The sequence below is a fragment of the Bidens hawaiensis genome, unplaced genomic scaffold, assembly GCF_021521415.1.
Source record: "Bidens hawaiensis isolate Kalapana, Puna unplaced genomic scaffold, B.hawaiensis_p1.1 tig00002922_1, whole genome shotgun sequence".
Lineage (NCBI taxonomy): Eukaryota > Viridiplantae > Streptophyta > Magnoliopsida > Asterales > Asteraceae > Bidens > Bidens hawaiensis.
The window spans coordinates 441,612-462,024 of NW_027491156.1; the positions used below are offsets into that span (position 1 = coordinate 441,612).

General features: G+C 36.0%; 2 protein-coding genes across 3 annotated transcripts; both read left to right on the forward strand.

Moving 5' to 3' along the window:
• The first annotated feature begins 850 nt into the window (after positions 1-850).
• LOC143621623 (pentatricopeptide repeat-containing protein At2g15820, chloroplastic-like) lies at positions 851-3,460 on the forward strand. Its single transcript, XM_077092983.1, has 2 exons — positions 851-1,435; positions 1,540-3,460. Exons 1-2 carry the CDS (start codon positions 851-853, stop codon positions 3,376-3,378), a joined length of 2,424 nt encoding a protein of 807 aa, XP_076949098.1. The 3' UTR covers positions 3,379-3,460.
• A 1,697-nt stretch (positions 3,461-5,157) lies between these two features.
• Positions 5,158-7,466, forward strand: LOC143621624 (uncharacterized). 2 transcript variants are annotated; one of them, XM_077092985.1, is made up of 6 exons: positions 5,158-5,515; positions 6,240-6,357; positions 6,433-6,607; positions 6,681-6,809; positions 6,888-7,057; positions 7,165-7,466. In XM_077092985.1, exons 1-6 carry the CDS (start codon positions 5,193-5,195, stop codon positions 7,288-7,290), a joined length of 1,041 nt encoding a protein of 346 aa, XP_076949100.1. In that variant the 5' UTR covers positions 5,158-5,192; the 3' UTR covers positions 7,291-7,466. The 2 variants fall into 2 exon arrangements, with proteins under 2 accessions (XP_076949100.1, XP_076949099.1); XM_077092984.1 differs by having other exon boundaries at positions 6,675-6,809; positions 7,165-7,463.
• The last annotated feature ends 12,947 nt before the right edge of the window (positions 7,467-20,413 follow it).

The window sequence follows — 20,413 nt, forward strand, 5'->3', positions numbered from 1 at the left end:
AAACATATCGTCATTTTGATAAATATGTCAAACATATTATAAACATATTATGTCTCCGTATTAACCTATTTAACCAGAGGTGAACAAATCAGGTTTTTCAAATACCCAGGTTCGGGTATGTAACCGGATTCGGGTATGACCGGATATTGGAAAATCGGGTATTTTCAATACCCGGGTCGGGTTCGGGTCCGGGTATTCTCTCTAAAAACCATATTCTATGCATCAGGTTTGGATCGGGTATAGAACCGGGTATTCTAAAACCGGGTATTTGAATACCCTATTTTCGGGTATTGAAAAACCCTATTTTTCAGTGGTTTTTGGGCTTTTTCCAGATTTTTTTCGGGTATAGGTTAGATTTTTTAAGGGGTTACAATTTTAAGAAGTATTTTCGGGTATTTTTCAGGTATTTTTTGGGTATTTTTCATGTATTTTTCAGCTAATTTCGGGTATGGATCGGGTATTTGAAAAACCCGATTTTGGGTATTGGAAAAACCCGGTTCCGGGTATGGAACCGGTTCTGGGTTTCGGGTATTACCGGGTATAAATCGGGCCAGTTCCGGGTACGGGTTTTGGTACCGAAATGCATACCCTATCCGTACCCTACGGGTAGGGTCGGGTTTGGGTTCGAGTATTAAAAACCCAGGTATAAAACAAACCGGTTCCGGGTACTTTTTTGGGGTATGGGATTTTTGTGCACCTCTGTATTTAACACATAGTTTAGCATGTTAAGCACTTATGCAAGTAGTAAACAGGTTAAACGGATTAAAGAAACCAAAGATCTTTATCGGTTCAGTTGAACAAACATAATGCTTCATTGTCTTCTTCACTCACCAAACCAAGAACCAAAGAAATGCAACTGAACATCACTTCTCAATCTCAAGACCACTCACCATTCATCTTTATCCCCTCCTCTATACCCACTCCTGTTAAACCCTACTTACCACCCATGCACACAGCCTTAACCCTCCTCCGTTCTCTCACCACCTCCTTCCACCACCGCCGTCTCATCACCCACCGCACTTTTAACATAACCCACAAACCCCACGCCCAATACCCACCTCGTACGTCTTTTTTCTCGCGCTCCGCCGACCAATCTTCAATCAGTCATTTCGTCGAACACTTGGTGGGCGACGAAGAAAGTTGGGATTTTGATAAAAATAACGAATTGTTTAGCTTTGATGCCGGGTTTGGGTCGAGTGTTGATGATTTCAAGAAGCCGAAGTCGAATCCGACACTTGATGTGAAGGAATTGGATGAGCTGCCTGAACAGTGGAGGAGGTCTAAGTTAGCTTGGTTGTGTAAGGAGCTTCTGTCGCATAAGCCGGCTACTCTTGTTAGGATATTGAATGCTCAGAGGAAGTGGGTTAATCAAGAGGATATGACTTATGTTGCGGTGCATTGTATGCGAATTCGTGAGAATGAAACCGGGTTTAGGGTAAAGTTTGTTACTTTAATTATTACTAATGCTTAATTATACAAATTTGTTTGTTTGTTTTATTTTTTAGTTGATATATTTGGGTTTGGTTGGTTAATTTTTAGGTTTACAAATGGATGATGCAACAACATTGGTTTCGTTTTGATTTTGCGCTTGCTACGAGGCTAGCGGATTTAATGGGAAAAGAGAGAAAATACTTGAAATGTAGGGAGATATTTGATGACATAATTAACCATGGATTAATCCCTACGGAATACACGTTTCATATTTTGATAATATCCTACCTTAGTTCATCGAATAGAGGCTGTTTAGATGAAGCATGTGTTATCTATAACCGAATGATTCAGTTAGGCGGTTATAGTCCTCGACTTGGCCTCCACAATTCTCTTTTCAAAGCCATTGTAACCGCACCCGAAGACATCTCAAAGCGGTATCTTAATCAAGCAGAATTCATATTTCATCAAGTGGTGACATCTGGTTTCAAGATTCATAAGGATATCTACAGTGGTCTTATTTGGCTTCATAGCTATCAAGATGAGGTAGATAAAGAAAGAATTGAATCTTTACGGGCCGAAATGCAGTTATCTGGATTTGCAGAGAGTAAAGAAGTGCTTGTATCTGTTTTAAGGGCTTGCTCAAAAGACGGGGACGCTAAAGAAGCTGAAAAAACATGGAAAAAGCTTGTTAATTTAGCTCAAAGTATTCCTTCTCAAGCTTTTGTTTATAAAATGGAAGTGTATGCAAAAAACGGAGAATGTATGAAATCTTTAGAGGTGTTTAAAAGTCTGCAAGAACAATTAGGTTCAGCCAGCACTTCAGGATTTCATAAAATTATAGAAGTGCTGTGTAAAGCTCGGGATGTGGAGCTTGCAGAGTTTGTGATGAAGGATTTTATTGAAAGTGGTAAGAAGCCATTAATGCCATCTTTTATTGATTTAATGAACATGTATTTTACATTAGGTATGCATGATAAATTGGAGTATACTTTTTTTCAGTCCCTTGAAAAATGTCGTCCCAATCGTACCATTTACAATATATATCTAAAATCTTTGGTACATATTGGCAATCTTGAAAAGGCGGAGGATGCATTGTGCCAAATGCAGAATCTTGAGGATGTTGGTGTCGATTCCAAATCTTGCAATCTTATTTTAAGAGGGTATTTAGATGGCAGAGAGTATGTTAAAGCAGAAAAGATGTATGCTTTAATGAAGGAGAAAAAATATAATGTTGATCCTGCTGTGGTTGAAAATCTTGAACGAGTTCTGAGTTCGAATGAAGAAATTGTTAAGAACCCGGTAACCCTGAAGCTTAGCAAAGAACAAAGAGAATCTCTTGTCGGATTATTGTTAGGTGGTTTAAAGATTGAATCAGATGAAAAAAGAAAGAATCATACACTTGTTTTCAAGTTTAATGAGAACTTGAGTGTGCATAAGGGTTTAAAGAGACGCATTTGCAACGAGTTTCACGAGTGGTTGGATTTGAGTAATGAAAAAGATGACCAATTGACTACAGTCTCACACTCTTATTTTGGGTTTTATGCTGACCAGTTTTGGCCACAAGGTCAACTGGTGATTCCAAAATTAATTCATCGGTGGCTGTCACCGCGAGTTCTTGCATATTGGTACATGTATGGGGGCTATAAAACTTCATCTGGAGATATTTTGTTGAAGATTAGAGGAAGTGAAGATGGTGTTGACCGAATTGTTAAAGCTTTACAGAAAAAGTCTTTGACTTGTAAAGTCAAACGCAAGGGGGGATTATTTTGGATTGGTCTACTTGGAAGCAATTCAGTATGGTTTTGGAAATTGGTGGAACCGTACATTGTATTGGAGTTAAAAGATCAGTTAAAGCCAGAACAGTTATCCTCTGACATTAAGGAAGAATCCCAAACGGTTGACTTTGATAGAAGTGATTCTGATTATAGTGAAGATGATGCATCCTAGCTATTTTGTTTGGATTTTCATGATGGTATATCTTTAAACACTTTACTAGGGTTCAAAATCTTATGATCTTATTTATAGAATATCGTTTGTGCATATTTAATATTACATTTGGTATATATATTGCATATTTGCATGGGTGCCTTAGATTGTTATAGAATATGTAAAAGAAAGAATTCTAGAAAGGCATAGCATGTTTACTTGGTTATTTTTTTGTTGTTGCCAACCATGTGCCACCTTAGCGTTCACCTGCCATTCAGATGCCAATTGGCTTAAAGAACCTAGTACCTTTCATAGATGCACCAAAACTAGGATTTTGATGATTTGAGGAAAATCCTAGGATATTTGCCTATAACCAATGTACACATGACAAACGATTTAAAACGTTGGCCTTTGCTGCACTAAAGAATCACGCAGCTGAATGGTTTCCCTTGAAGATTTGTTGCAGCTTCAGTTGGCTTACTTGTTTACAGTTTCTTAATATTTTACAGTGGTCATCTGGCTTAAAGAGACTTATAGTCAGGTAGACACCCTATCAATTTACTTTCATTGAGTTAGCTTTTATAGAGTTAATAAAAAATTGGTTCACATGTGAAGTAAAATTTGTATTTGGTTAAAACTGAATGTAATTCACATGTGAACTATAATTTGTTATCGTCTTAATAATATTTGATTCACATTAGCTCATGTTCAAGAGCGATTTTTCCTGTACAACAATACAACATATTGTTACATTATTAAAAGTTTAGGGTTCAAATTATAATCGCTGTATAGTACACGGGACCACTGTAAGTACAAATTAACCATCTGCTAAGTTATTCTATATACTTAGGCACCAATCAATGAAGAATGGGTATAAATTGATTTGAACAAAAAACTCTCCCTCTTTAGTTTCTTCTATCTCAATAGAGTTGATCCTGACAACATATTTTATCTATCTATGGTGGAATAAATGAGGCACACTAATTAAAGTGGATACGGCGTAAACGATCATAGTGTTGTGTAACACTAGACTCCTATACATGCTACTAATTTCTAACATTTACATAGCTACCCATTTTTATCTAGGGGTACAATAACCGAAGACAAACTGAAAACCGACAAAGTTAACCGACTACGGGTATTTTTTGTGCCCTTGATTAACCGAACCGAACCATTAATATTTTCATATATTTGTAACTTTTATACCTCCATTTCATGTGCCCATATCTCCATGTCATGACTGTCTAAACAAAAAATTTAGCCCAAATTTGGTTTTGGTCATTAACTGAAATTCACCGAACGGACAAACTAACCGAATAACTGAACCAAATTAACCGAAAAACGAATTGTTAATAAAATTGATTAACAAATGACTTGGGTTATGATTTCAGTTTTGGCTAATAACCAAACTGTACACACCCTTACTCGTATCATCATGGCTATACATATCTAAATAAAAAAAAAACATTTTCAAAATTTAGACACTAGACTAGGTATGAATATGGGCCACATGAAATGATAAAATTGGACCCCAAATGAAATCTTAGATTGAATAATAATGAATATTAGCCCCCTTCCTTCATTCCTTAAAAGAGTGTGGGAGAATATTGTTAATGTTCCTTCCTTCCTTCCAACTTAACCTAGTTTCACATTCACATTCACATTCACATTCACATTCACATTCACATTCACATAACACACAACCATAATAATAATAATAATAATAATAATAATAATAATAATAATAATAATAATCAGTTAGTTACTTAACCTCTTCATCATCTTCTGTGCATGCCAATTGCCAAACCCTCATTCCATCCAAAATCAACACCAAAATGTTATCCGATTCAGAGCTTCTGAAACATCTCCACGACGTCCTCCGAACATCCGACCTCGACACCGCCACCGGCGCCACCGTCCGCCGTAGACTCGAGCACGAATTAGGTATCGATTTGTCCGACAGAAAGCCCTATATTAGGCAACAAATCGATCTGTATCTTCAATCGCGTTATACCGATGGCAATACGGACGGAGGAGGAGGCGTTCAACAATTGGACAATGTTAAGGTCGATGCGAACGATAATAGCGGGAGTATACCCGATGATGACGTAGAACCAGAAGAAGAAGAAAGTGATGCAGAGGAGGAGAAGGTTAACAGGTGTGTGTGTATATGCAATTAATGTTGATATTGTACAGTTTCTAGGGTTTAATTTGAGTCTCATTATTATTTGTCCTCTTATGGAATGAGCAATTAATATAGCCTGTAGTCAGATTGGCATTCTTTATCAATGTTAATTATAATTGTTATTATTAACTTATAAATTAAAATGTTGTTTACCTGATGAATTTATTGTTTCCTGTTGATCATTAGAAGATTCACAATGTGTAATTAGGATATAGGGGCATATATGTTGTTAATGTTGTAGAACTCGCTGGTCGGGCGGTGGGGTAGGGACTAGCGATTTATTGGACTCGAGTTTTTATATGTAGTGTTTAGTTTTATATATAAGTAATTTTCAGTTTTATACACACACAGCCACACATTTATGTGTGTATATACGCAATCGCTAGAAATTGGCTGGAAACTCTCGCAAATTGCCAGAATTTGGCAGGGGAATTAAGGCCAATTAGAACCAATTTGGTCCGGCTTTGACCGATTAGGGTCGACTAGGTCCTGCTAGGACTGATTAGGTCCGACTACCGATTTTCTCACCAGTTACCCAAAAATTAATCGGTAGTCCTCCGATCAGCGGCTAGTCGCCGACTAAATAAGATTCTTCAACACTGTGTGTTGTAACTCAGTTAATTGACTGCAGTTAGTTTCCACATTTTTTGTGTTTAATATTTCTAATATAACTCAAATTGTTTCATGAATTATGAAGTAAAAGCAACAAGACGGCTGCAAATGGAAAGAAAAGAGGAGGAGGTTTTAGCAAACCATGTGCACTTTCTCCTCCACTTCAGAAGTTTACTGGAGAACCCGAAATGGCCCGAACGGAGGTACAATTTAATATAAATACTAAATATTATGTTTTTAAATTATTTATTTTGAGATTTTTCTTGTTTGTTGTGTAGGTTGTGAAGAAGATATGGGCTTATATCAAAGAGAAAGATTTGCAAAATCCAAAGAACAAAAGGAAAATTCTTTGTGATGAAATGTTACATGAAATTTTTCGTGTCAAATCTATTGATATGTTTCAAATGAATAAAGCTCTTAGCAAACATATATGGCCAATAGAAGATGAAGAAGGTACTCATGAATATTAAAAACGTTAGTTGTTAACATTACGTGATCATATTTTCTTTTGAAAATGCAGTTACAGTTAAACCTTCAGATAAGAGCAAACTTAATAAACGAGTCAAAGAGACGCCTTCAGATAAGAAGAAACAGAATAAACGAGTCAAAGAAACATCTTCAGACAAGAAAAAACAGAATAAACGAGTCAAAGAAGGTAATGCCAGGTCTTGACTAAGTGAATTTTGGTCAATGTTGTAGAAATATTACTAATGTTTGTGTATTGTGTTCTCAGATGAACCTGAAGAAAAGGAAAAGGGAAAAAAGTCAAAGGGTTCAGGATTTGTTTCTCCACTTCCAATATCTGATGAGCTGGCTGAGTTTTTCGGTACGGGTGAACACGAACTATCTCGTTCAGAAGTCGTGAAGAGAATGTGGGACTATATCAAGCAAAATGACCTTCAGGTTACTTACTATTCTGTTAAGATTTCCTAAAATGGCTCGTTTCAACCCAGACTCATTATGGTCAAAGCCCGTTTTGATCTGAAGGCAATTGATGTTTTTTTTGACAGGATCCATCTGACAAACGGAGGATTCTATGTGACGATAAATTAAAAGAACTATTTAAGGTTGACACGTTTGTTGGCTTCACGGTTTCAAAGCTTTTGACAGCTCATTTTATCAAAGATAAAGAATAGCCATACGGTTTCTTGATAAGGTAAGTTGTTTTTTGCTTTTATTTCGTTATGTTTCGATAAGTGTATATAGGTCTCGACTCTTGAGAATGCTAACCATATGATCATTGGTGTATTCTACTTTTTGTTTAACATCATTGACAAAAGTTACCAGTTTCACTTGACATTAGAACGGTATTTTGGGATTTGTTTTGATTTCTCTTCTTTTAAACCTGTTAGGTCTTTTCAAGTCTGTAAATATGTTTTTATTGTGCAATTTGGATGGTCCAGTTTTGTAGAGATGATGCAATCTGTATTGTCCTAATTGGGGTGTAGTCATGTTTCACTTGGTTATATAATATTAGTTTCAATATATGTTTTGTATTATGGTCGATCGACTTTACAAAGAAGTAAAAACATCTCTATATATAGAGAATAGAGATGGTTACAAGAATATAGAAGGATAAGTAAAAGAAATAACATATCATAATCTATTTGGATCAAATAGTGACATCAAGAATGTGATGAATTTCAGTCAAGAGTATTTCTCTTTATGTTAATTCTTTCTTTGCAGATCTTTGTTTTGTACTCCGGTTTTTAAATTGCAGAGTCGGTGTCTGATTTAAATTTGTATCGGTTTATTAAATTCAGAATTGCTGCCTGATTTATAATCTGGATTGAGCTGTTGCTTCGATTTTCTTTTCTTTCTTTTTTCGGACAACAATATATGTTTATAGAGAAATGGAACCAGTCAACCAACTGGAAGCTGAAATGAGATACAAGTAAAGAAATGGGAAAACATGTACAAAATTAAGATCCATATATATATTGTGTTTTATTAGCTTTACAAAGAAGCAAAACTCTATATAGGGATGATTAGAAGAATATTAAATATAAATAAAATATAATAATTTAAAGTGAAAATGAAAGATAAAAGCGACGAGTTTAAAGACAATCGAGATAAATGTAAACATATGTGAACTGTGAAGTCACAAACAAGATAAGGTTTGTGAGCTTTACGAGCCAAGTATTTTATTGCTGAAGTTTCGAAACTCTATTCAAAATAAAACATATAAGAATTTTATATGTTGGATCAATATGTGCAATCAGATTATTGTGTGGCTTGGTATACTACTAATTGAAGAAACACTGGTTCAACCTAGAGGTCTAACTTATGTCTCAACTAGGTTAGGGTTACGTCCAATCTCCACGAGTACTAATATGCTAAGTCTACAAAACAAAACACTGTGAGCTTGTTACGAAAAGACGAATAGGGGATTCTTCTCGTAACCATCCTCCGGCGTGTGAATCAGTATAAGTTCTTATAGAGTAATCGTAAGAGTGAGAGAGTGAGGATCCTTAAACCGTTGGTCAAAGTGTGGTATTTATTGCCTGGGAAGTAGAGAAGGATTTACCAAGCTGTCACTATTAGTAAAACCTTCTGTTCTTATAGGGGAGCAAGCACGAGGTTTCTGATTGGACGCGACAGCTGGTAGATAGTGACGGTTGTCACCTAAGGGTACAACACTGACGTCCTGTGATTGGCTCGTCGTGCAGTCGTGGGTTCTCAAGGAATCTTGGACTGTGATTGGCCTAAGAGTTAAATGCAATGTTCTGTTTGTCCCCTCAGGTCACCACCAGCAGGCTTCTTGTAAGTTGCTAAGGATGGATCCGCGAGTGATGATGGCTGACCTGCGGCAGATATTCAAGACCATCTTATTGCGTATCTAGATCTGTGGGTGAGTTTAAGACCCTATCTCTTCACTAATGTCCTTAATTAACTTCTAATCCTCCAGTTTAGACATGCAAATTGTTGGGTGAGGGTATCAAGGTAGGGGTGTATCTAGGGTGCAAACAAGTCGAGCCGCTCGCTAGCTACTTGATATCATATTGGTATAAAGCTCGAAACGAGCTAAGCCTTATCGAGCCCGAGCCTCATATAAAGTTGTTTAGTTACTATCACCGAGCTTGACTCTTGTATGGGAAGATCGTTTAGACTTGTCGAGCTTTATGTATTTTTAACTTTTAACTTATTCGGACTTCTATGTATTACTAATTGAATAATTTCACACTTCACATGGGAACTCGAGCCAAGCCTTAGCTCGTTTAAGGTACACGTACGAGCTCAAGCCGAACTTATGGTCATTTAAGTTTTTCGCAAACTAGCTCGCGCCAAGCCAAGCCGATTATGCATCCTAGCTGTCTATTTTGGCGCCATGCCAAGCCAAGCCGATTATGCATCCTCCAGTTTAGACATGTAAAGAGTAAAAAGGATAATTGATGGTTAAGGGATAGTGGATGGTGTCTGTAAGGATAAAAGTTAATTAGGAAATGGAGGAGTGGAGTGTTTAGTCATTAGTGGACCTACCAGGAACCTCAAACGTTGATATGTGGCGAACCGATTCCTACGGCCGACACACTTCAATAAACTTACTTTCTATCCACTTGTTTTTTACCTAATTTCTTTTGACAGAATGCCTTTTTGCTTAAATATTTCCAACCATTAATGCAACACCCACTCAATATAATACAGTAAGTACAGAAAATTTGTCTCAACTTTTACAAAAACATTATCGCATAAAGTATAAGCATAACAAGTATATACTTACACAACATTACCTTGTACTAGTTAAATCCAACTTGTACAAATGTTATGTTTGATATGCCTGCGTACAACAATCAAGGTTGGCGCATAGCTGGGTAAACCGTCGTATAATACAAAAGTATGTTAATAAAGTCCCATTAAAATTCACTCGAAATTGGTTAACCCGTTATGCAACCATACATTTAATTTAATGCATAACATATTTTACACCTTTTCAGAGTAGAGAGAAGATTAAAGTGGATGGTATACATTAGACTTAAACTACACCATGCATAGTGACTTGATTTTACAATGGCTAATTTATTCTTAAAGTTAATAATATGGCTAAAATATCAATCTTAAATTATTATTATTATTCAAGTTAATAGAATGCCCTAAACATCAATTACAAATCAAATCAATCATTTTCTAAAAGAGATAACAAGCATTCAATCTAGATGATTCATTGTAGTTATTTATGCTCATTTTCAAGGAAAAATAACTTTTATTCTCCTGCATATGAATTTATTAATAATGCCAAGTGTGTGTGTATTTCATTTCATAATAATTATGTCGAAAAACAAGAATTCATAAAGTACTATATTTGCTAAACATAAACGTAAAATACAAAAAAGATAAATATCAACTCTTCTGGTTATTAGATCATGTTGTAGATATTAATTTTAGGAGGCGATATTATGTAAATATAGGCCATTAACCCTAATTTCACACAATTATCAATACAATTAACAATTTAGCATTTATGCACACTTAGGATTTTAGTATCTTCGTCAGGTAGTCGAAGTTCATCAGAAAAATGTCGCCACATTTTTAAATTGACTGTAGCCATGTTTCCAAATCAATATTTTCATTGACCCTTGAAGAATGTGGGGGCTTTCATTTTTTGTGTGATCAGTCTGAATATGAATAAGAAAGCGAAAAAAAATAATAGCAGTAAGAGCGATACTATAAATCGAAATAATCATTATGATAATAATCATGATAATAAATAATGAAAAACAAAATCTCACAAATAGAAACAACAAAAACTAATAAATTACTTATTAAAAAACCTTTTGCAAAAATTGAAAAACTACCAACTCCTAAGGAAGTATTGTAGCTTTTTCTTTGGTGGCAACAAGATATTCATCAAGAACTGTTTGGAGTGATACTTGAACAAAGGTTGTCCGGCGTGTAATTAAGTCAAGTAATTTTGTAAATAACTTTAAATCCTAAACCTTAAACGTTAAATCACATGGTAGAAAATGAGCAGATGAATCATGCTTTGTAAATGTTAAATTACTTATGAAATGAGTAAATATTGACAGAAAGATTCACGTGAAAAAAGAAGGTGAGAATATGAGAATGGGACAAAAGATAAATACCCCCATTCACATGCTAGATTGATTAGGATTGTTTTGTCTAGAGCTGCACAAATCGGGTACACCTTGAAAACCCGAACCGGTTCGGAACCGGTTTTTTTCAACCCGGGTAGAGAATGACACCGGTTCCAGTCAGGAACCGGTTCGGTTCCCGACCCGAACCGGTGCCCAGATATGCGAACTTTTAAGAACCGGGTAGGGTATGAACCGGAACCGGTTTTTACGTAAAAACCGGTTCCACCGGTTTTTTTTGAAATTTATAAATTAGAGCCGTTAGGAACCGGTTCCAACGGCTATATAGCCGTTTTTGACCGTTGGAACCGGTTTTTTAACTATAAATAGGGTTTTTTAACCGTTTTTGACCGTTTGACCGTTCAAACACGTGATTGACAGACAATAGTACAATTCTTCTTCGTCGAAACAAATAATTTTACCAAAACAAATAATTAGTCGAACAAGTTACAAATAATTTTACCAAAACAAATAATTACAACTCTTCTTCGTCTTCATTCTCTTCACCCTCGTCTTCGTTATCGGAAGAAACCCCGTCAGCCGCCTCCTCATCATGAATATGACGCTCTATTGGTATTTCGTCTTCAAAGTTCGACTTGTGTTGTACACGATCCACCGCATCCAAATGGTCCTTTAGGCAAATGCAAACCTCTAGAGACTCGGGAGTTATTTTTGTTCTTCGCATAGATAACACCCTCCCACTAAGAGAAAAAACCGATTCGGAAGCAACCGTTGAGGCTTGTACGGCAAGCAAATCACGAGCCATGGCGGATAGAATGGGAAATTCGTTTTGTTTACCTTTCCACCAAGCCAATAAATCAATATTGCGAATTTCGTCTACCGTTGCGCCCTCAACATAGTTTGCTCCACTATATCGACCAAGTTCGCTACTTGGTGTGTTTCCTCTTTGCCTCTTAGATGCGGATTCACGAATCCCATTCATCAAGTTTATAAGTGGGTCATTGCACGGCCTACCACTTGTTGTTTTTTTCACAAAAGACGATCTCGTGCTTGGACCGTACATTTGAAAATAGTGGTCATAAAGGTCTTGAAGATTTTTGTTGAACTTGTCCTTCGCTTCCGTCGACAACTTCGGGTCAATCTCGTGCATACCTAAGTTGTCGAATATTTCCTCAATCGTTGTTTCAACCCCATTAACATTCCAATAGGGGTTTAATGCGGCGGCACAAGTAAAGACCGGCGGTATGATTTCAAAATATTTTATGAACTTTTCTTTCATCACCGCAACAATATTTTCGAAGAGTTTGTTCTTCTCCGCAAAGCTTTTAAAAACACAAGACATATAGTACAATTCTTGCAAAACCCAACAACTAGTAGGGTAATAGACTCCCGATAATTTTGTTGTTGACTTTTTGAACACGTCAAGATACTCCAACATATAACCGACTTGGACCCAAAAACTTTCCGGAAACATATCGGCCTCGCGTTGTTCAACAAGATTGTTATGAAAAGCTTGTAAAGTTTGGCGTTGGCCAAAAGCACACTTTAACATATGACAAGTTGAGTTCCAACGGGTTGGAACGTCCCAATTCGGCCCCAAATACTTTCTTTCCACCGACTTGCAATAGTTCTTATATTCAAGATGTCTTCTTTTACCACTTTTGAAGACATCTTGTAACATAAGTCTAAAGTATTTTAAATCATCACAAATGTGTTCATTGTCAAGACCTACTTGAACAACCAAGTTGATGATATGTGCAACACATCGGACATGAAAAAAATCCCCGAAACAAGGTGGTGAATATTTAATGATAAATTTTTCAGCCGCCTTAGTATTGTTTGAAGCGTTGTCAAACGAAATCGAAAATATTTTATTTCTCAAGTTGTAAGTCGTTATAACTTAATCAAGTAATTCAAACAATTTTTCGGCGGTATGTGGGAACGGGAAGTTTTCAAAAGCGATGGTGCGTTTCATCAATTGCCATGTCACCGGATCAACCCAATGAGCGGTGACACATATGTATGATTCGGGCAACCCGTGTGGTGCCGACCAAACATCGGTAGTTAAACTAACCATGGCTTCTAAAGAATGAAAAGACTCGATTAACTCTTTTTTAGCACACTCCCACAACTTGACACAATGACGTCTTAAGGTAGTACGACTTACATGTGTGTATCTCGGTTGTAGAGTTTCGCGAATCAACGACGTCAACTCCGGGTCATCAAAGTGGTTAAACGGCAAACCTCGTTGAATAACGAACTTTGCCATTCTATCTTGAACTTGAGTCGTGTTGTAACGAAATAGTGTACCATCTTTACCCAAGTCAATTTGATCGGTCGTGCCAATCCCTTTCAACGCCTTGCAATATGGCTTCTCGATGTGCTTTCTCAAAGTAGAGTTGGAATCCTGCTTTAATATTGAACCACATAGTTTGCAACGAGCCTTTTGATAACCTTCGTCATCCACAATCAAATCCCAATTCTTCCATATGTCTTGGTTGCGGTTATGGTTGACTACCGTAACAACCCTTGGGTCCTCCGTAACAGGAACGGGGGCAACAAAAACACCCTTCTTAGCCTTGTTGTTAGTTTTTTTGATGGGTGCCATAATAATATTTTGTTGGATGGTCGGGTAAAGGAACGGGTTTGCTAAAGGAGTAGTATTTTAGTTTGTTTTTGAGTTTGGTGGTGAAACAAGTAATGGAAACAAGTTATATATAGGTTTGGCCCAAAAACCGGTTCCAACGGCTATATTACCGTTGGAACCGGTTCCAACGGATATATTGCCTCAAAAACCGGTTCCAACGGCTATATTACCGTTGGAACCGGTTCCAACGGCTACTTGGTGTCTAAAAAACCGGTTCCAACGGCTATATTACCGTTGGAACCGGTTCCAACGGCTAGTTTGACTTTTTGTTTGACCCTTGAAAAAAACCCGGTGGAACCGGTTTTTCCGGGTACGACCCGAACCGGTTCCAAATAAGAACCGGGTTGGAACCGGTACTGAAATATATATAGTAGAACCGGTCCCGATTTTCGGGTACAAAAATACCCAAACCGGGTATTGTTCCAACCGGGTTGGAACTGGAACCGGTTCCGGTTCGGTTCCACCGGTTAGGTTCCGGAACCGGTTTTTTTGTACACGTCTAGTTTTGTCCCCTCTTTAAACCAAAAAAACAAGAAGAGAAGAATATTTATGTATGGTACAATAAAGTTCATAAACAGATTAATTGAAGATAATGCACATTCATATGTGACTCGAAATATTATAGAGCATTCACGTTCATTCATTATTTTTATCTATATACTTTAACTAAAAGTTACTTTTAATTTTTAACATTAAATTTTGTTCATCTTTTGAAAATCTCCACATCTCAATCCTTGTATATATATTTGTATTTAATTAAATAATACTTTTAACCAACTTTTACAATTATTTCTCTCTTTTTCACTCAAAAAAAAGTATATGGATAAATTGTGGGTTGGTAATTATAAAAATCACTATTCAATCCATATACATAATTCATATGATTTATGGATAATGAAAAGTATAAAGAATGAGATGAAATGATTTTATTTTTCATGTTTTCCATATATTAAAGATGTGGAAGGTTATAAAGAATGTGATATGAATTCTCTTAGACCTTGTAACTAATAGTCTCACTATTCAAGAAAAATATGAATGTTTTTAACTTCATATTGATTTTTATATAATTGGTTATGGGGTACAATATGAGATTAGTATCCAAAGCCTTAAACATGTGACATGGTTTCTATCATATCCAAATCTATGAACTAGATATGGGACTAGTGTTAAAAAGTTTTCAAGTCTTGCCCTCCTACTTATGTGGGGACAATATGACACACTTAATCCATTTTCTTTAAAGTTTTCATAGATTTAACTGTTCCAACAACACAACTTTGAGTATATCGATATCTCATTCATCTTAAATCTGTTTTAGGCGTGGTTTGGTTTGTTACGAAGCCCTCACATAGTCAAACACAAACTCATAAATATATATATCTATATATCTCATATAGTAGATACACCGGCAGATCCAAAACTTTTTTTCCTATGAGAGAAAAAACTTGGACCAATCAAGATGGATCACGCCAAAAATGGATCAAATTAAACAGATTAAATAATGATAATTAATCAATTAATTTCTAAATGCATTCCAAAAATCTCTCCTTTTCACATTGTACTACAAACACTCTTTAACTTCCAACAACTAGAATCAATACTCTCTAACTCCAATAAAATCTTATACCTTAAAGCCAAATTTGAGTTCATATTTACTCTCACTTCATGAATAAACAGAGTTTACTTATATTCTCATTATATAGATAAACTTATAAAATTTTAACATCAATAAGTAGGTCGTAATTACAATAGAAGAGTTAGCGAGCCCTGTACAGCTGCTTACCTCGCAGATACGACCCTGGTGTTATAGTTCACATACATTGCTACTTCTAATGCAAATATAGCAACTTTTTAATCGATCCAAGTGTTAAGGAATCTCCCCTGTATGCCATATTGTTTGACAGCCCATTTTACCCACGTTAGATATTTCTTTTACCAAAAAAGGAAAGAAGAATTAAAAAGAAGAGGGTATAAATGGAAAACAAAAAAGGAAAGATTCCCATGCCCGACAAAACCAATGGGCACCAGAAGCTTCAAACGAATCTAAACAAAGAACTCAACCCATTCAAATCATTTGATTTCCTTACCAGATTCTCTACCGAATATTTAGTTTTCTTTTATTTTCCAAGGAATATCGTACTTTCTTTTTTCGTTGAAAAAATGCACCGTTTTTTTTAATTGTTCGTGCTTACATTTAACTTTATCTTAAACTTTAATCAGTTTATTAGGTTGTTTTTTGTGTCGATATTAGAAATTTCACAATAAAAAATATATAATTTCTTCTAATTTTCTTTTTATCATATGAACGTTGTGTGAAGTCTTTATCTAGCATTTGAATGCGTGAAGGCTCGCACCTTTATTACATTTGCATTTGATTTCTCTTCTTTGATTTATGAACTTTATGTTGTAGATACCATTGAACCTGGTGATCTTTAAGCTCAAATCATTTCATTTTGACCAACTTAGAGTCGGTGCTCCCCATTTGTGACTGAAAATGTTAAGAATCAGATCATTGATGCTTTCCATGTAACAGGTCTTCTGAAAGGCTGGTCCAAGCCTTGGCTAGCACCTCTTATTTTTTTCTTGGTAACATAGCTTTGCTTTCATCCTGGTAGAAATATTTGTTCGTTATTTTGGGGGCATTTGTTTGTTGGATCTGGGGTTGATGGTAGGGAGTTTGGGTATTAGTGATGCAATGAATCCAAGTTAGGTTGATCTTGCGGGAGATGAAACTCAACGTGCGTTTGAGATAGAAATATTTGACAATAGTGTAAAAAGAAAGATTGACTTGGATTAAATTTATTTACTTTTTAACCCCGACAACTGAATCCATCGAGAGCCAGCCACTGAGTAACTAATTTGAATTTGTAAACGACCAACCAAATTACAATATTACAAGCATAAAGAATAAAACTACATTAGGACATCACAATGTTAAGAAGTTTAGTAAGGGGGTTTATGAAAAGAGTAAAAACGAATGAAAGGGGTGATGGAAGTAGTACCACTCTAATGTTAAAGAAAGCACTTTAGAATCTCAAAGTTAGTCCCTACAAATTGACGGTGTGGCGTGAGAATCATCGACACGACTTTAACACATGGATAAGAACTAGATTCATTTTCCCTTTAGGTTCTAAACCTTTATGCTTACAATCATTTTGATATGACATCCTACTTTGATATATATTGTTAGACTATATATGATTTAGATCACGGTGTGCATCGTTAACAACAATATAACAATAAGTCATGTTAGGAGTTTGTTAAGGCCAAGAGTAACGGTTAATGTTCCTTAAGTGGCATTCTATGTCACATCATCATCACTCTTTTGAGCAAAAAAAAAAAATGTAATGGATAGTGCCCCTTAATGACCCTACAATCATTACCATTCCAAGACACATATGAACGTTATTTTAGAAATGCACATGGTCCTTCATGTCATTATAATGCCCCGTAGGGGAGTGTAGGGGCTTTATCCGCCCTGTAATATCTATATAATGTCCCATTACACATGGCGTAAGTGTAAAGATAAAAGATCGAATATAATCTCTCTCTTTTTGTAAGGTCCCGTTCCCGGTAACCCTACTTTGGTGTTGGATTTACTTATAAACACGGTTCTAAAATCAGAGTAAATTAAAAACTTCGCGGAATAATTAAAAACTTCCAACATCACAGTACAAAACATTCATTCTTGTCTTAACATACAAATTGCCTTTTCATAAGTAATTAATTAAAACAGTCATAACACTTCATAATGGATGCCAGTCTCTTCAGTCCATGCCCTATGTCCCTCCTTAAGCCAGCTGCCTCAACCTATTTGCCTGCGTGCATACTAAAAGTCAGCTACGCTGAGTGAATTCTAGTTAATCACTTTACATACAATACATTCATACCCTTACTCATACGCGTCCGAAGATACGTATTCATACCTTAGTTTTCTATTACTCCTTTCATATATATATCTTATATACATGCATACGTGCTTACATATTTTCTTTCATAAAACCCTATGGTATACCATAAGCTATTCTACATTAAACATCACAGATATTGTAAGGGTCTGGTCCCTAACATCACATATATTATAAGGGTCTGGTCCCTACTGCCTCGAATAACCATACATTTATCATACGTGCATATTTTACCTGTCTCATGTATATAATATATATAATACATGCTCATTCATACTATCATTATATAGTAATAACATCCAATACATAGTCATACACGTATCATACACTTATCAATTAAGTAAATGTATTAACTATCATATAGGAGTATGCACACAGCCTCGAAAACATTTCAAAGAGAAATGGGGCTAGAACTCATCTGGAGTCGATTTCTCTCGCCGTTAATGGTAATTCCCTTCTTTAGTTGTGCACGACTAACTGTACAATACATTAAGCGTGTCAATTATCTATTACCACTACTTTCTACATCTAAATTTATGAAACCCTCAACTAACGGGGGTCCGGGGGCAGCACCCCTGGTAGCGGGGTCTAGGGGTGGCAGCCCCTAGCAGGGTCCAAGGGGAAGCGCCCCTGGCTGGGGTCCAAGGTCAGCTCGGAAAAATTTTATTTTCATTAACAGTCCTTTAACAAAAATGCATCAGAAAATGAATTTTATAAAATTTCGCATGGAAGAATTTCGCTTCGCATGCATGGAAGAATTTCGCTTCGCATGCATGGAATTTCGCTTCGCATGCTTTTTCGCTTCGCGTGGAACTTTTTCGCTTCGCATGCTTTTTCGCTTCGCATGGAACTTTTTCGCTTCGCATGCTTTTTCGCTTCACACGGTCATGCGATGCGAAATTATTGATTTCGCTTCGCATAGCTGTGCGATGCGAAATTCCTGCCTTTCGTCGTTTTTACCATTTTAAAGCCATCTTCCGACACATTCTGACCCATGCACCTGATCCTGAACCCATATCTCTCATAGTCCAAATCCACCTTTTCACCTTAAAGTGTACCCAAGAGGTTATTACTTGCCAAGTTTATATTTTTCTTACATTTTACAACCCGATCTATCATTATATCTGTTTGCATGACGATTCTAACCATAAAACTTAACCATTTAAACCGAAACCCACCTTTTTGCTTCGGGTTCGAGTTCAGATCTGGACAATACGTAGATCTGGACGTGATTCTTGTTGCTTGACGATGTTAAACACGAGATTCCACCCTTCTTTGGCTTGGATTTTAAATCCGAGTGCTAGAGAGAAAGTATGTGTCTGTTTCTTGAGTGTGTGTCTGTGTTTGTGTGTTTGGATGAGAAAAGAAAAGAAAAGAAAGGAAGAAGTAGTTGGGTATATATAGAGGGGGGTTTCATGGGTCCCATCACCCATTCCCAATTCCTACTCCAAATATTATCCTAACACCTAACACACAACTAACTTAACGACACACAGTTAATAACAAACTTTCTATTATGTATTATTTAACAAAAGTTGGATGTTACACTTTTAATCAATCAAATCATAAGTATTAGAAAATGGCACATAAGATGTCTTTGGTGTTAATGTGATTGACTGCTACATAGTGTGTTGGGATATAATTATAAAGAAAGCGTGTATATGGGGATGAGAAAATAGTTTTTAATCTTTTAACCACTAAACCAAAATACATGATTGAAAGGCAAGCCAATAACTTATATTTGTAAGGTTGAATAATTTATCGTAATTGAGTATAAGAACCAAAATGACAATGTTCTTTATTATAAGTAGAGTGCACTTCATTTACCACGAAAAATCGATGTGTTTCATGTAGGTATGTGCTTCAAAGGGTGCATGAGCTTGTAGTATACACATTAGCAATTTATATAACACATTAATATTTTAGTTTTATGATTCTATACTGTTTAAGCTAAAAAGATATTGAAAATGGAAAATATAAGTGTCTGGACAACTCTAAGATTTAGGTTTTCACTAAACTTGGACACAAACAACCACTTATTATTAGTATAATTAACGTGTCTAGTTTGTGTTCTCCATCACGAGAGCTTCCCAATGAACCAAATCTTGTCAAATATGAAGATAAAATGAATGAGATATTGATTCTTAAAGTGATATATTTGAGAAAAAAAAATTTGTTAGAAATGAGCCGAAACCTATTTAAGATAGAAGTGTGAGTGGTATATCTAAGTGGAAGTGTGGAACCTTTGTTGGATGTTATTTCCTAATTAGGTTATTAGGTATACGAAATAAAAAAGGGACCCAAGACTCATAAGGGTACAAAGCATTCTAATGCACACCCACACTTTGGATGATGGATTGATGGGTGTAATATATCGTGCCATTAAGCACCTGCTACCGCTACTGGCTCGAGTAAGAGGAAGTTTGGTTGCTGCTTGTTACTGATTTGCATATTTTTGCTGATCTTTTGCTATCGCTTGACCATCAAGAATACAAGATATTCTCGCCGATAGCATTTGCTGCTACTAAGTAGTAGGTAGTTTCTACTAATCGGATTATAAGTGATAGCCATTAAACATTCTATTTCTACCATTTTCGTATTTTCTTTATTTGATTGTAATTGTATTTTATCTTCTTTTAGTATCCTAAATTATATT